This window comes from Chamaea fasciata, unplaced genomic scaffold (assembly GCF_029207755.1).
Source record: "Chamaea fasciata isolate MVZ Bird 193981 ecotype frontalis unplaced genomic scaffold, bChaFas1.0.hap1 SCAF_5, whole genome shotgun sequence".
In the NCBI taxonomy this organism is placed as follows: Eukaryota; Metazoa; Chordata; class Aves; order Passeriformes; family Sylviidae; genus Chamaea; species Chamaea fasciata.
In genome coordinates, this window is record NW_027094090.1 from 29,240,195 (window position 1) to 29,256,652 (window position 16,458).

A 16,458-nucleotide genomic window follows, 5' to 3' on the forward strand; every position below is an offset into this window, starting at 1 on the left:
GAACAACAGGAGTGTAGTTTGGCTGTAAAATGTGAATTATTTACCTCATCACAGGCTGAACATCGAGGTTTGAGAAGTTCAGCGTGGTGTCTGCCACAGTGAATTTTTCCGTCTTGGTAGAAGTAGATAAGGTCAACAAGAAGCTCATTGCATGTGAAGCACACAAAACAGGAGGGATGCCAGCACACACCAGGCCCAGCTCTTGAGGCAAAAACTGCAACTTCACCACCATTTATTTTTGTACCACACTAGGAACAAACCCAGAAAATGAACACACTTCCCATCCTAAACTACTAGCTTCTTGCATTTAAACTAAGTTAAAACACCAAACCCAATATGAGATTTTATTCCAAAATTCTGACAAGAGGAAAAAAATATTATCAGTTTTGGTCTAGATGAACTGCATCTCAATGAACCTTCTGTGAATATAAGTTTATTTTACACAAAATAACATTTTAAAGTGTATGTCTGCGTTTTATATGTCATTACTTTAGTATGAGTCAGCATTAGGGTTTTTTTTTTGAGTAGGAAATATATTACTCAGTTCATTCCCAGTAGTATCTAAGGTTACATTTTGCTTAAGCAAGCACTATCTTTCTTTCTTCTTCCACGCAGTTTCAAAAAGAATTGTTTTGTTGTTGTTCTTTTTGTAGAGGTTAGTTTAAATACTGAGATACTCCAGTTTTACATTATTCAGCCCTGTAGCTAGCCTATGGCACCAGTTACCTGCTCACAAACAGCGTGCATCACTGCTCTGGAGAGTAGTTTAATAGTGCCTCGTCCCAGTGCCTCTTTTTTGCGCTGAGAACTGAACATCTGCAGCTCCTTCTTTTCCTCTTCACTTAACGACTGGCAGTATCTCACCTTCCAGTGAAAACACAGGAGAACTTATGTTAGAGACTGTAATAAATGAGTAAGTGCATATATGCAACGAATTCATCAGGCATGCTGCCAATCATCATTAAACTTTTCCTGCTTGCCTTCTCTACCTTCTTAATATTTAGGTAATATGGCATAACACAGAAATAGTATGGAGAGAGATTCTTTTTCATTACAGGAAAAAACCCCACCACACTAAACTGAGGAGTTGCTTAGGCAAGAAAAAGATTTTTAGAAGCTAACCCAAAATCTGCTGCTAACCTAAACGGAATGAACCTAAATCAACCATAACATTGTCCTTTAGATTTATGGTTAAGTGCCCACAAGTAAGTGTTGCAGTATACACAAGACCTTAAGTACTGACACCCCCGCCCCTTTCCTTACAAAGAGCTTGTTTGTTATTTCCACTTCTACTCCAAATTACACTGCATAACTGAGATGCAAACCTTTTACTATCACAAAGCATCCTTTTTGTGTGCCACAATGCAATTCCAGGAATTTGTAGGTTCCTGGTAATTGGTGGGTGGCTGCAAACACTATAAAACGGACTTGTGTTAAGTTTATTGCAGTGACACCAGCCTCCCTAACAAGCAAAGGCAGTGTCCTTCCAGACAGCTCTTATCTGCACACAAACCCAGTGGACAGCTGAACAATGGACTCAGTGTGCACACCGTGCTGCTTTATAGCTCAGATGCCACTGCAGGCCATGGTTTAGGCTTGTAATAAATACACAGGCAGGTAATTCTCCACAGAAAAGCTGCCGGGGAGACCCAAGCCCTGATGGTTCATCCTAAATTCTGTATTTACCTCGTTATCGTGGGGTGGCAGCTGATAGAGAAGTTGTTTAATGCGATGTTTCTCTCCAGGGCTGTTAACGTAAGGGACCTTCTCCTCTGGCAAGCAGGCAAAGTACAGCTGGACCTGACCAGGAGAAATGCAGAGTTCAGACCCAGGGACACACAGGCCCCAAGCACTGCCAGTGTCCTTCAGCTACTGTTTTATCTCAGGTCTCATTTACGAAGGAAGAAGAGGTCACGCTACATTAGACTGTGACAGGGTTTGTGCTGAAAATACAAGACCCAGATGAACCAGCTCAGCAAACGTGAATTCTCTGATAAAACTAGCACCCAGCTGCTGAATTGCTTTTCTGGAATGCAATTTGCAGCGACAATTAGGGGGGTATCATAAATTATGCACATTTAATGTTCTCATTATTCCCACCCCCTTCAGGGCTGGTCAACAACTCCATGGAAATTCTAAGTTTCCCTCTGCAATTTACCATGCAAGACATGAAGCTTTCCAGAAAACAGCCACTATATAAACAAATTTAATTTGCTCTCTGCATTTTACACATTGTTGAGACAAAAGCTGTTTTGTAGTCTCCTGCTGATCAGGTTCACCCTAAGCATCAGCTTTCATTGCTTCCATGTGGGCTTTGGTAAGAAGGTGGAAACATCCTTCCCTTGGGAGGAGGTTGGATCCAGCCACATTTCAATCAGATGCAAATTAACCAGGAAATTTTCACGGGATGAATGTTTTTGTATCAGTCTTCTTTTTTTTTTTTTTTTTTCAGAAGAGTATTATGACAGGAAAGCTGTAATGAACACTACGACAAAGCCCAATGGCAAAAAATATTTTTGTGGAACAGCTACAGATTTACTGTTTTTCCTATGCAGTTTCCAGCTTGTCACGAGGCCTGAGGCTGTAAGAGCTGACTATTGGCAAAAATATTACTTGCCATACAGATTTAAAAAATGCTCAGGTCAACAGCTTATTACTGTGCAAGACAGATAAAAAAAGGCATTAATCAGTCATTTAAGTCAGGAAGCAATCAAAATTATGAGAGACAGGTTATACAAAACATGACTTGGTCTTCATTTAACCAAAATTTAAACAACTGAAGTAAGCCCACTTGCTGCTGACTATATTTCAGGATGTTCCCAAAAAAGATAACATGCAGCAAGAAGTGAAGCTTCAAAAATAGTTTATGCCCTTTTCTCAAGTTTATCGCACTGTTCTCAAAATAAGTAATCCTTCTGGGGGGAAAACTCTCCCATCTTTAGTGACTTTGGGCTAGCTGGGATTATGAGGATATTTTAGGGCATTTAATTGTTCTGGTGGAATGTTAGCTCACTGTTTGCCTTAAGGTCTGATTCATCAGGGTTCTTATAGATGCTTAAGTAAGTGATAAAAGGAGCTGCCCTAAAAATAGCCTGTTACTTGCCATTCCTGCTGACTTGTTACTTTACTCATGATTAAGAAAAGCTCTGCATTGCAAAAAAAAGAGACATCTCCTGCACTTTTTAAAACTATGGACTGTATAAGCATGCCAGCATTGCTCTGTCTCCTTTAGCAGATGCTGCAAACCCACCCTGGCCATTTAACACTGAAGTCTTAAGTCCTGAATATTACTGAGTACCCAGCTTCAGCACAGTTGCCATATCATCAATACCATGAATGAATACCATGAGCACTTCATTTCGATCTCCCATAGCAACTTGGTCATCGGTAATTTCACTATTATTCCCATTGCCATGTGACAAAAAAAGGGGACTGAAGAGAGGGGACAGGAAAGCCCAACCAAACCACAAGTGTCAACTCCAGACACCATGCAAGAGAAATCCTGGCATGAACAAATGGCGGCCATACAACTATTAAAACAAGCGTAAAATACATTATTACCTGTCACAGTGACTGAACACTTTAATTTATATGTACTGCTGTACCATCCATGTTCTAGATGTCAAATGCCTAATTATTTAAAGAGTCATACAAGTGCAGTGAAATACTTGGCCAGGGAGCACAATGTCATGAGGTATGCCATGAGTTTTAATTTAACCTAATAACTTCTTTCAAAAAGAAAGCAAACTTCTACGCTGCTTTTACTTGGCAATACATACCTCTGCAGCATATACTTTTTGAAAAACCTTGACTGGGAACTTTTTTGGAACGTAAAACTCCTCAGGGCTAAGAGCTTTAAGCTCCCTACACACAGTCTCATTGGACAGGAAACAAAAAAGTAGTGAAAAGTTCTACATGAATTAAAGTTTTATACATTGTAAGAATTTAATTAGTCTTATAGAGGCAGCATATCACTCCCTCAGACAGTCCTTACAAGGCTTATTTTTAAAATGCAGAAACATGGTTGGTACCTGCTCTGGTCTGAGGCCGGGGGGGACCCAGGCATATTCCTCCAAGGCACAGCCAGAGTCATCGTCAGAGGTTGAGCTTCGCTGACACCCAAAAACGAGATTATTGGCTTTGGGCTCCATCTCCAATGGCATAAGTGTGAAGTGTTAAATATTTCAGCTGCAGCTCATCAAGCAGTGATCTGGCGAAAAAGATTAATAGAGCTTTAATTGATTTGAACATGAACAACTAATTACCAGTGTAAATGATCTTACAACAGTTTAGTATTCCTTGTGTTGCCCAGAACAGTAAGTTAGTGAAGCTTCATTACAGCAATTCAAAAGTGCTCAAAAAAGTTATAAAACTATTGAAGGAAAAAAAACACCCCAGAAACCCAGGCACAGATTACCACTTTTGGCAATCACAACGTATTTCAGTATTAACACCTGTCACCTGTTACAGTTCTGCTTGTTTCACATCACAGGGGAGAGATATATATATATAGGTAAATCTAGGAAAGATTCATTGCACACTAACACACTAACAGACTCACTAACAACAGGAATGACACAAGCTCTTCCTGAAGTCATTACTACCACTAGCCTAGTATAACAAAAGACATGACAAACAATTGTCAAAAGCTGAAGAAATTATTGGGGAAAGATGGTTGTGCAAGTAGCATCCCATTGTTCACAAGGCAGGCACAGAGCAGCAAGCATCTGCTGGATTCCTCTGAGAACTTTGGTTGAGCTGTATGGGAGCGGAAGGGCGTTGGCCCTGTTGAATATCTGAAATCCAATTATGCCAGATTAGTCTCTGTAAAACACATCATGATTATTCTGTCAATTTAAAACCCTACAGGGAGATGGTTTTGTTGATTCATGAAGCCTGCAAAGCTTAATATCAGTGGGATTGTTTTGAGTCACAACTGGCAAGGAAGGCTCTCACCAAGATCCATAGCAGTTGCAGTAAAAAGCGTAACAAGATATATGTCTTGTATTAATTCTAGCAGAAGTGCTTAAAAAATTCAGACAAGGTATTTCAGTGAAATACAAATAACCAAAATCACAGAGGATTTCTCCTAACACAACAGATATCCTGACCACTTGGGGTAGGGACAAGCTTGCTTTTACAGTACCACGTTATACATGAGCTGTGCCTTCCCTGTTTTAGGACATTCTTTCACCTGTTTATCTTGCTGGTAGGTCTAATGAGAAGAGCAATCTAAAACTTCTTGTGGGTCCTACATTACATTTCCAGTCTCATCACCACTGTTACAGAGAAAATAAGTTGCTCCTAGATCACAGGTGGAAGATTTAAGACTGCTTACCCAAATATTCTGCTGGTTACTCAAGAGGGGTTTCTCCTTCAAGCATGAGGCACTGGTTAGATAGATTAGTTAGGCCAGATTCTGATAATTCAGCACATAAACCCAAACCTGCTCCATAAAAAGTGGCCACATGCATCAAAAAGCTACAAACTCAAATTATAATATCCAGTATATAGTCTTATCTAGCCCTATTTTCAATATGTCTGTACATTCCCACAGCCCATAAAAAGAGACGGGATTACTTAACTCTTCCACCAGGCTACTGCTCCAAAAAATTAGAGTTGTTTAACTTTACTTCAAAAACATACACACTATTTTTGGTGCACTGCTAAGATGCCAACACACTTTATACCTGCACTATAATAGAAGATTAATTTAATATTTGATGGGGCAAGCAAACCTGCCAACTTCCCCTCTGAGAACAGGTTATTTCTGGAAAGCTGGTGAGCTGTTAGGCACATGTCTGAAATCTTACTCAAGATGAACAACTAAAGGTTACCACAACAGCTTCTGAGCTTAGCATCGCCATGTTACAATCTTTCTCAAGGAAGGTAAATATAATCAAACTCAATCCTAAAAGCTCAGTCCTACATATGTAAAATAGAAAGACAGGCTTCCTGGTACATACTATATCCCTTGAATTAGTTGCTCTCAGAAACAAATGATAAGACAAGAAATACAGAACTGTTGCTCCTTCCCACTTACTGGTGGAAGTAAAGTCATGCATCAGGTATATTTTTGTTACTGCTTGCATAAAACTGGGGTGTGAGGAAGGAGGGACAGAGGAATAACGTGATGCAGTTAGGAAATCACTCTAGGAACAAAAGGCAACAGTGTTCACTGTTGCTGATGGATAGGGATGCTCAGTTTGGCAGCTTGTGTCACACATCATCATATCCAAGTAATTCTTAAAGTCACTAGGAATATCATTGAGAAGTTGAATTCCTTTCAAGATGACCTCAGCAGCAGATGAACTATTTTACCATTTCCTTTTAGAAAGGGGCAGATGCCTGGTTTGCAATAATGTGCCACTCACTGACACCTAAGCTAGTATTTCCAATTCCTAGGGCATTGCAAGAACTTATAATGGTCAAATGGTCCCTTTTCAAGAACTGACTCCTGCCCAATATCCCAGGAATAAAAGGAGTCAGTAGGTTAAACATCTTTGACAATATTTCATTAGGCAGCATAACCTCAACCAAATCCCACAGGAAGCAAATTTGAAACATAATTTAGCCAAAGAGGTTCAGCTCTGGCAGTGCCTGTGCAATTGAGCTGAGTGTACTGCTGCCTTATTCTCACAACACCCAACACTCACAAGCACACCAAGTAACGGAACAAATTGCTTCATATTGATTGTTCAAAACCCTCTCTCCACAAGATCAAAGATTAACTTCTCCAACTTCTCTTGAAAGACAAGGAAACAACCCAAAATCAGAATGCATGATGACTTACTAACTTTTCCGAGTAATTTGAACAGTAAGGCTACTCCCACAATGAACAAAGCAGCACTGGGCAACATCAGGATGTTAAGCACAGCAAAGGGACATAAGTGTTAGGAGTGTTGCCTAATTCCTAAGGAAGACAAGGCAGCTGTAAGAGATGAGGCTGCTTTCCTGTAGAGACTGGAACCGCCTGGGCCTCCTCTGGCACATCCATTTCAGAAAGCACACACACCAGCTCCAACAAGAGGAAACCACCGACCCACAGGTCCAGTTTTCAGTCATACAGGGCAGTTTGAAAGTTTGTCTGGTAGAAAATAAAAGAAAAATACATCTTACCTCCAAATGTAAAATGAAACTTTACAATCAGTGTTCCCCTCCCCAGAAAAGGTGATTAGAAATGTTCAAAGCAAGGTCCACAAACCTCAATGAACTGAGATTAGGACAGCTCAAAGGACATCATTCACTTTAAAAGAAAAATGCTCCCATAGGGCAAATGTGAAGCTGGCTATAAAATGACTGACAATACACCACATAGAAATAGGACCACATCACAAATACTGTGGGGTTGCTGAGAACAACGTTTCTAATCCAGCCTATCTTAACAGCAGGCTATCTGAAGAACTATTTTAGCAATGGCTTGTTTAGGAGTTCTTCTTCCTTTCCCGTTAAAGTGTAATTTGGTTTGCATTTTAAAACTACAGGGTTCTTCCTCCCTGCCCCCAAGCCTCACTCATCCTTCAAAGTGATCTGTTTAAAATGATTACATCCTAAGGAGGATTCAAATGAATATAAACAACAGCTGAAAAAATAAGAGCTTTCCAAGGGATGACTAGAAAGGTGGTCTTTCTACTCCTGCCATGACACCTACAAAACACAGCAAGGATGTGTTGTTTTGCTTTGCTTTCCTAAAGTCCATGGAACATTTTGAGGTTTCAGCTCTGTTCAAATACTGCCTCTCAAAAAAGGCTTTATAGCCTACAAGGAGGTTTTTCACTGGCAGGTTGACAACGATGAATAACATAATTGAGTTACACAGCTAAATTTGATTTGAAAAGAAAAGCAATTACTGTGTTTTTTTCCACTGATGAATTAAAACAGTCATATGACAAATTCCTTGGAGCAAAGACAAACTACACTTCTAATTACAAAGCTACGGGTACACAAAATACTGGGATATCAAACTTAGAACAAAGCTGTTGCTGAAGCCCATATGAAGGTTATCCCCACGCTAGGATTTCCAGCTCACTGATTATGTTCCCCCTGACCAGATAGAAGAGGTCATGATTTGTAAGCAAAGTTAGACAAACATCTCCTTGCCCACCCCCTGCTGTTTTACTCTGTCCTGCAGGGCAAATTGTTTTAACAACTTTTTTGTTGGAAGGCTTGTTAACAAGGCTATAGGGGATACAAGATGCATATCACATGCATCCATTCACAGTGAAGGCTCAACGACTTAAGATTAGCATGGTCAGCCCATTCACCTGCTTATTTTATCTCTGGTGCAAGATAGCTACATTAGAAGAGGAAGGGCACAATATAACAGCAATAAACCACCACAAAGCAACTATTAATAATTCAAAGCCTATTTCCAATATGCATTACGCACACGATCAGGAAGTCCCATTCCCTAGCTACAGTTCAAATAACATATCTACAGTGAGCCCCTATAGCTCTCTGTGTGGGAAATCTGGATCCAGAACTGATAAGGAGAATCTGCACCAGCACACAGCTGCTGGGTCCTTTTGAGTAATGAACTACCCAGAGCAGTCGGGAAGGAATAGAGCCACTCTACTTATTCATCCAGAAGACCTCAAGATGGACCTTGTAAGAACTGTTTTCCTTTTTGTTAGCCAGTACACAAGGACCAACAGAGGAGTTAACTGCTTTTCTCCTCCAGCATCCTAGCACAAAGATCACTTTTCCAACTGGAAGTCAGACGATCCTTCTCAGAGTATTTTCTTTTGAGAGCCATACTGCAAAGGCAGGTTACCTGGATTTAGCAAAAGGAGGAAACCCCGTGACACAGCATCGCCCCATGCCAACACATCTGATCTGGCCGTGTTATCCTTGGCTCTGCACATCGCTGATGGAAACTCAGGCGCACACCGCAGTGAGGCAAGACCCAAACCTCCAGCCGAGAAAGAGGTATTCTCACGGATGCTTCCCCCTTCTCTCCTTAAGAGGTGTACAGATTTAGAAAGAAGGAAATCTTGCCTTTTACAGTCTCCCATTGATTTTTTAAATTCTATTTTAAACAGCAGCCAGACTTTACTCCAATGTACACATATACTCAGGTTTCACCCCATCACCTGTTGGCTGTCGAACAACACCCTTCTTTGTTAGGGCTCACAGTCCTCATTTGAGACAAGTTTCCAGCGAAAACACTTGAAGAAAGTGTTCAATAAGTCACAAGACAGGAATTGTAAAGAAATAGGAAAGTAAAAAAACTTTGCGCCCAGCCCCGTCCCCTCATCTCGGAGGAGCCTTCCTCAGCAGAGATCCCTGAAGGGCATATGGGAGGTTTTCCATCCTGTCCAAATTTCAGAGACGTTAAGGTGGGCCAGAGGCACCCCCAGTCCCGCGGGTCCCCACGCTCTGGAGCCGGATGCGCAAAGGCGCCGGCAGCCACCAGCAGCCACCCGTCTACCCTGCCCCTCCGGCGGAGCTGCCGCGAGAGAGAACGGATACAAGTGACCGCAAATTACCTCTGTGCGACACCGAAACAGCGGCCAGGCTGCTGGCGGAGCCGGGGAGGCGGCGCAGGAGAAGCGATGCGGGCTGCAGCTTCACCCCGAGTCCGGGGCGGCACGGACCCGCACACGCGGACCGGCGCCGGCAGCTCCCCGCGGTTCCCTCCCGTCCCCCGCAGGAGCTGCCAGCGCCAGGCACGGCCCTGCCGAGGGAAGGGGCGGCGGGGGCTCCTTCAGCCCTGTCCCTGCCCGGCGGCGGCACCGCTTCCTCTCCTCGTCCTGCTCGCTGGGAGCGCAGCGGGAGATACCTGCGCCGCCCCCCGTCCCCTCCCGCGGGGCGGCAAGCCGGGGGCCGGGGAGGGAGCAGCCTCCGCAGCGCTCCTCCCCAGACTCGCCCCGGACCAGCACCGGCAGCCCTCCTGCTGACCCCCGACCCCCAGCGAACCCCAGCGCCCCTCACCGCTCCTCCGTCAGGCGGCAGGAGGAATCTCTCCCACCATCGATCTTCGTTCAAAGCGCTCCCCAAGGCGGGGGAAGGAGTGTGGGAAGCGGGAGCGTCCCCTGCCGCCGCCCCCGAGGCAGGAAGGGTCGCCGTCCCGGCCGCCTGCCCACCCAGGGGATCGAGCGCCTGCAGAAGCAATAAATTCTGCGCTCAGGACACACGGTTTGGCGACAGTGCTTTTGTTCGTGTTTATGCCCGAAATAGATTTCCCACCCCACCCTGGAGGCGCTCCGGCCGCCCCGGGCTGACCCGGCCCGGCCCCCGCCGCCCCTCGCACCCGGACGGCAAGGACTCGATTCAGGACGGGAAAACATTTGTTCTAGGTCTCTGTACATGAATAATAAAAATATAATAAAAATAATAAACCCTATCTGAAGCCGAGGATCTCAGAGAGCAGCCGTCCATCACTGCCTCCCTTGGCACATTCCAAGTGGGAAAGAGGCGTCCGAGTCCCAGCTTACGCACAGAGAAGGTAGCACCGGGGCATTTTCTCAGAGGCTGCCAGCTCCCGCTTTTACCACTTCCCCCACCCCCTTAAGCATAAAAAGCCCCGAGAGGCGGGTGGTTCGGCTTCAAAGGCAGGCGGACGGCTTCCCCCCGGCACCGCCAATGTAACCGTGAACACCGCGGTCAAATTTCCTCTTCCCTCCCGCTCTTTGTCTCCCTGGGGAAGTCATTATCAAAGGGAATTTATTCGCGCTGCATCTCAGGGTCAGAGCGGCAACAGACACAGCCCCGACGCGCCCCACCGCTGCGAGGGGCAGCGGCCACCCAGCCCCCTCGCATCCCGTCCCTCGCTCCCCGCCGAGGGCCCGCAGCCGGGGGCGGCTTATCTCCTCGGGCCGCCGCGCGGGACGGCGACGGGGCACTTCTCAGACACTTACCGCTTCCCCCAGGAACCGAATTTGCATGGATTTAAATTCACTTCTGCAAATTTGAATGGCTTTGCCCGCAGTGCGCTGAAGGAAGCCGGCCCTGACGGGTGCAGGCGCGGGCCGAGTGCTCCGAGCAGCGTCCCTGTCCCCCAGCCCCGTCACCCCCGACCCTCGGCTGGGCACACGCGAGTCTCATGGCGAGCCGGGAGAAGCCTCCACAAATGCTCCCGTGGGCTGATTCCCCATCGCTAGGAGCAGGCAGCCAGACCGGCCGGCCGAGGGACCAGAACCGACGCCGGGCTATCTGATCCCGAGAGGCACAGCCCATCCTGGGCTAACGACGCTACACGCAGTCGATCCCCACCACTAAGCGAGGAGATGCCCAGAGACACGACCACTGCACCTGTAACCGCGGGTAAATGCAGAAGGACCCGCGCGGCTCCAGTCACAGGGAATCAAAGCTGCAGTCTGTGGCTCCTGCGGCAGGAAAAAAACCTGCTAAACTCCAGCAAACTAACCAGCTCCCATCCTTCCACACCCCGTTTCACTTCCATAAGCAGTTTCACTGGTTGTACTACCTCCATTCTTAAACAGCTTAGTCGTTTTGAGGTCAAAATTGGCGTATCACTTCGATGAACTAGAGATTTTGTCAGAGCTTTTGTCAGTGCTGGCTTTATGAGACCCAGACTGTTCCTATTCTGTTTGTTGGACTGAGCAGACCCCATCTGGCGGCCAGCTGAACATCTGCCAGCTCCATTCATCATTAATCAAAAATGGAAATGTCAGGAATAATGTTTATTCTCCCCACTACATGACTGAATAAATACCAACAATTTGCATATATTGTCTACTCCTTTTCCAGAAGTGCCTGACATTTTCTCAGCAGCTCCCCACACTGAGGGCTCAACACCTCTGCACAGCAAATTGCAAAAATGAGAAATCTCCTTTGGGAACTTACGCACCACAACCAGCTCAGCGGCTGCAGATCAGTTTGCAAAGTTTTGTGACCAAGAGTCTACCAAAGCCAAAGAAGAAAGGTTCATTTACTTTGCTGGAAAATCAAGCTGTCCCCCGTTTTGCTAACACTTTCCTTGACACTCAAATGTTGGAGGGTGTACAGAGATGGTTGGCTACATGGCTCTTATTTTTTTCCTGACTTTTGTGATTTGAGCACAGAAACTACTATATTGTTCTGGACAATGCACTTATACATTACCAGGCCAAAACCAACCATTGTGATCTTCTAGTCTTAACTAATGTGGTCATAAGATTTTCATACATTTCCTGTCTGCATAAACAAAATATTTTATCTTGATTTAAAAGTACCAGCAATGAAAAATCCACTACAAGTTCTGTTAAATCCATCTACAGCCCTTGTTAAACTAATTCAGGTGGTCAATTATTTTACAGTACACTATTTTTCCTTTTTTTTTTTTTTTTAAATCTCAGATTGCTGTTTCAGTGCTCAAACACTTGATTCTATGGTACCCTTGAACGCTAGGCTAAAGAAAGAGCTATCATAATTCCCCTTAGGCATTTGCAAATTATGAAAGTCATTCCTGAACTACCTCCTTTGATTTCGGCTGCTTCCACAAGAACAGATGTGTTGCTATGATTTCTTCTTTACTTTCACACAACAAATATGACAGCATATATACTCGTTATGTGAAGTACAAACCATGCCACAGAAATTGCCTAAAAAAAAAAACCAAAAAGCTAAAAAGGCACAAACTGACTCACTCTTTACAGCACGTACCACATTCTTGACTATGTCTGGGTAGAGCTGATCCTTCAAACAACCAAATGCTTCAAGGGACCTGTAATGGATATGGAACTTTTTGCCCTAAAGCATTAGGGCAAATTTAGTCTAGGTAACAACTTTCTTTTACTACTGATCAGGCCAGGGATATTCTCTGGCCTGCAAGAAATTTGCTGAACTGTCAGTGTGGTTTCCCAGTTCCAAATTAGCCAGATCAGGGAACATCCCCTGAGATAACACTGGTAATTGCTACCTTTGTTGGCAGTCACAGAAGAGAAACCAAGCAGCGGAAAATGAGTTAACCTCTTGTGCTTCAGAGGCAGCTTCTCTAGGTAGGACAGTGGCACAACACCCACTCCCAAGCCTGATTAGTTCTGTGGATAAACAGAGGAGTTCACCATCTACATCATCACCCTTTAATGATCACCACCTCCATCCCAAGGCTTTTAATTAAGTATCATCTCGTGTTCATTTAAAATAAAAAGTCAAAATTCAGCTACGAAAGGTGAAAGCATGAAGAAGGGTGAATGGAAACTAGAACAAAAACAACAAAAAAAAAAATCTCAGTTATAATTCTTTCAGAGAAATCAATGAGAAAACTCCCCAAAATAAGCCAGGTTTTGTATTTTTAAAGCAGGAAAGATTTTCCATATATCTGACAGCACAGGAGGAGTCAATGGAGTAGGAATTACAACTGCTTCCCAAGCAGTGGTTATGCACAAATCAAAGCAATGTCTGACACAGGCAGGTATGCCCTTCAGGAATTTTAGGGACTATGATTCTACCATGTATGGTCCTGCCTGAATGCTACAACACAGGGAACTCTAGGATGTATCTATAGCACTAAAGTTCTTTCCACCACCAGTGGCTCTGGGTCTATGTCCCAAGGGAGCAAGAAGACCAGAATAAGGAAAGCAGTTTCATCATGATCTTTGATGATCTACTGGAAAACCCAACCCACTGAAAAATAATTCCCTAGACCTGTCAGTGTTAGCACAAGGAAAAACCATGACTGATTCCTGTGAGGCTGGACTGCTGTGGAGATGGAATTGCTAGCCTTTCTCCTTTCTCTCTTCTGGAAAAACTGGCTGTTTACACACACTTGCTTAGCTGGTGTATAAAAATGGCCTGACTTCCAAGAGCACTTTAAGAATGTTTGCCTTGGTGTATTCAGAAACTCCCATGGACATCAGCCTGCACCTCTAGATACCTAAATGTCTTGCCAAACCCAGCCCTAGGCTTCTTCTCACAGGTTATGAGTGTGGGAGTACGCCTTCTTAGATGGGAACCGTTTGCACAATTTTATCACTGTTAACAGTCACTAGGAGACACCTGACTCATGGGATGTCCTGGAAGCAAAGCACAAACCTTGAAGGACTCCAGTGAGTCACCAGGCAAAGGCCACCCCATGCCTACAGCCGTGGGTGAAAATTCTGCCTGTTCAACCCTGCTGCCTCCCGCCCCCCCCCAATCGGGGATCCAACAGTGGATCACCTTATGCTGCTGGGAGCAGAGCAAACCAGGGGTGTTACCAAGGTATTGAGGCCTCTGAACTGTGCCACTGACTGGCATCTTCCTTATTTTCTTTTTTGAGGTTGCAAAGAAAGAGCGTGGAGGCAGCATCTCATGACTTCTCAAGGCTCCAAAACCTGACTCTTTGCCAATCTTTAAACAATATTTAAAAATAACATTTAGATAACATTTAAAATCCAGAGTAAAGCACCGCTGTAGGAGACATACATGTAAAACACAAGAGATGATATACAGTAAAGAGATACAGGGATTAAAAGGGAACGTGCATGAGAAATGCAACAAGTTAAACATATAAGAATAAGATGACTTTTGCCCAGCAAGGGTTTGTGATTGTATGTGCTTGGTTTCCACTCTTCTCTTTGCTGCATTCCCAGTCATCCTAACAGCCTGCCCTTTCTCTGCCAGCCTCAGTAAGTCAATACACCAATGGAAATATTAACATCAGGTAACAGATCAGGACACAGTCAAGTGGCACTAAACTACTACTACTACTACTACTAGCTCATTTTTATTTTCACCTGTCAGTGGTACATAGATCTGCTGAGGCATCAAGCAATCAGGCATCAAGGTAGGAAACAGTGCCTTACTGCTTGCTCTGGAGAGCTACACCAGCTATAAATGGCCTAAGGACTGGCTGGTGTAAACTGCCATGTGTTGGGAATGCTTGACTAAGACAGGTTTATTTTATTTCCTTACCTTAATGCTCTCAGAGTTGAAGACCAACATACCTTCTAAAACCACGATCCTACTTTGCTTCAGCAGCAAAGAATTAAAATTTCATTAAAATGCCCTTCCTTGTCAGATCGGGCTAGGACTTGCTTCTGAACCAACAGGTCTGTTGCTGTATCTGGAAACTCTTAACCCCACAGGCTCCTCTGAAGACAGCAATCTTGATTTTATCATAATTGGCTCGGTGCAGCCCACAGTCAAACAGGTAAACACCCAGGTGGCCACTGCAACTACCAGCTGAGGGGTGTGAGTGGGGCTCCCCTAAACACCCCAGCCCCCTTGGATGGCCAGTGCCCCGATCCCAGGCTGCACAAGGCACAACAACTGCCCTGCAACAAACGTGAGCCCGCAGCGCTTGGCCACCAGCAGAGGCTGACGCAGGTGCAATCGCTGCCTGGGTTTTTAATAACACCCCAGCACAAACTCCATTACGCAATGGGGAAGGTGTTGCAGAGCCCATGCTAATGCACTGTTCGCTTACTGGGGGAATTTCAGTCAAGTATTGTGCCAAAGCCTGTGTGGATGGTGAATGATGTCATCTCTGTGTCAAGCTCTGCTACGAGGCTTTGCCTCTGAAGAACTCCTCACAATTTATCTAAATTGGTTTGAAAGTTAATTTAGATTAAAAAAGGAAAAGGTATGAACTCTGTGGATCTTCTACTGTGGTCAACATTCATACATGCAGACAAATGGGCATTTAACCCAGGAACTGGCACCCATGTAGAGAAACTAATAATAACAATGAAAATAATACAGTAGTAATATTATCAACTAATAATTCAAACAAATATTTGAGCTAGCATTTGAAAACAAATTTAAACCCCTTTGTGAGTGCAGTTTTGTTGTGTGAATGATGCTCCAGTTACAAACAGTCTTCCCTGTCACTGGCAATACTTTTCAATAGCCTGAACTTAAGAAAAAATACAAGTGATTGACTTTAAATGAAGGCAAAGTTTGACGTGGAGGATTACCACTGCTCCTACAGCATTATTTGCAGAGAAAACAAAACTGAGTTTAAAGCCAAAGATGAGATATGCAAAGGTTTGTGATAGGCCCCTCTTGCTTAAAATCTGCAGGAGGAGGGAAATCCAGCAGCCACTGAAATAGGTATCCTGCACAGTTCTACACTGCCATTTTCCACAAGCTGTATGCACAGCACACTACAAATACAAGGGAGAGGACAATGCTTAGATTAACTATTAGTTTATTTCACCAAATTAATGTCACATGTCAACCTCAAGGCAGACAGTGATGCAAGAAGGATGCAAAATTGTCAGGTGGATAATAAGATGCATTACACTTTTATTAGCTTTATTTAGTGCAGCAGCTGCAAGAGACACTACCTGACTGATGAGCTGCCAAGACTCAAGACCATGAAACTACCAAAAGGCACCACCAAAATATGATAAGTATTTCAGTATTTTGCATAGAAAGATCAATGGCTAAATAATTGTCTGAATGAGGTGAGCCTGAGAACAGTCCTCTCACTTCTTGCTCAGCAAACAAAGTGGGGCAGGCTTCTACCTCATCAGAGGTTCACTGCTCTTCTATCCAGTTTGCCACTGCTGTTACTGTAGTTTGAATTGT

At 44.2% G+C, this 16,458-nt stretch overlaps 1 protein-coding gene across 4 annotated transcripts in view; it reads right to left on the bottom strand.

Moving 5' to 3' along the window:
- Positions 1-16,458, bottom strand: part of PRICKLE1 (prickle planar cell polarity protein 1) — a 65,824-nt gene that overhangs the window by 5,223 nt on the left and 44,143 nt on the right. The window contains exons 1-6 of one of the 4 annotated variants that reach the window (XM_066183102.1): positions 8,774-8,946; positions 6,794-7,087; positions 4,032-4,210; positions 1,687-1,800; positions 727-864; positions 45-248 (exon numbers count right to left, since the gene is read on the bottom strand). In XM_066183102.1, the coding sequence (XP_066039199.1) occupies positions 45-248; positions 727-864; positions 1,687-1,800; positions 4,032-4,163 (588 nt within the window). In that variant the 5' untranslated portion in view covers positions 4,164-4,210; positions 6,794-7,087; positions 8,774-8,946. Of the gene's footprint in view, positions 1-44; positions 249-726; positions 865-1,686; positions 1,801-4,031; positions 4,211-6,793; positions 7,088-8,773; positions 8,947-9,933; positions 10,098-11,428; positions 13,182-16,458 lie in introns of those variants that run through there. The other 3 variants (XM_066183104.1, XM_066183103.1, XM_066183101.1) reach the window with 3 other exon arrangements.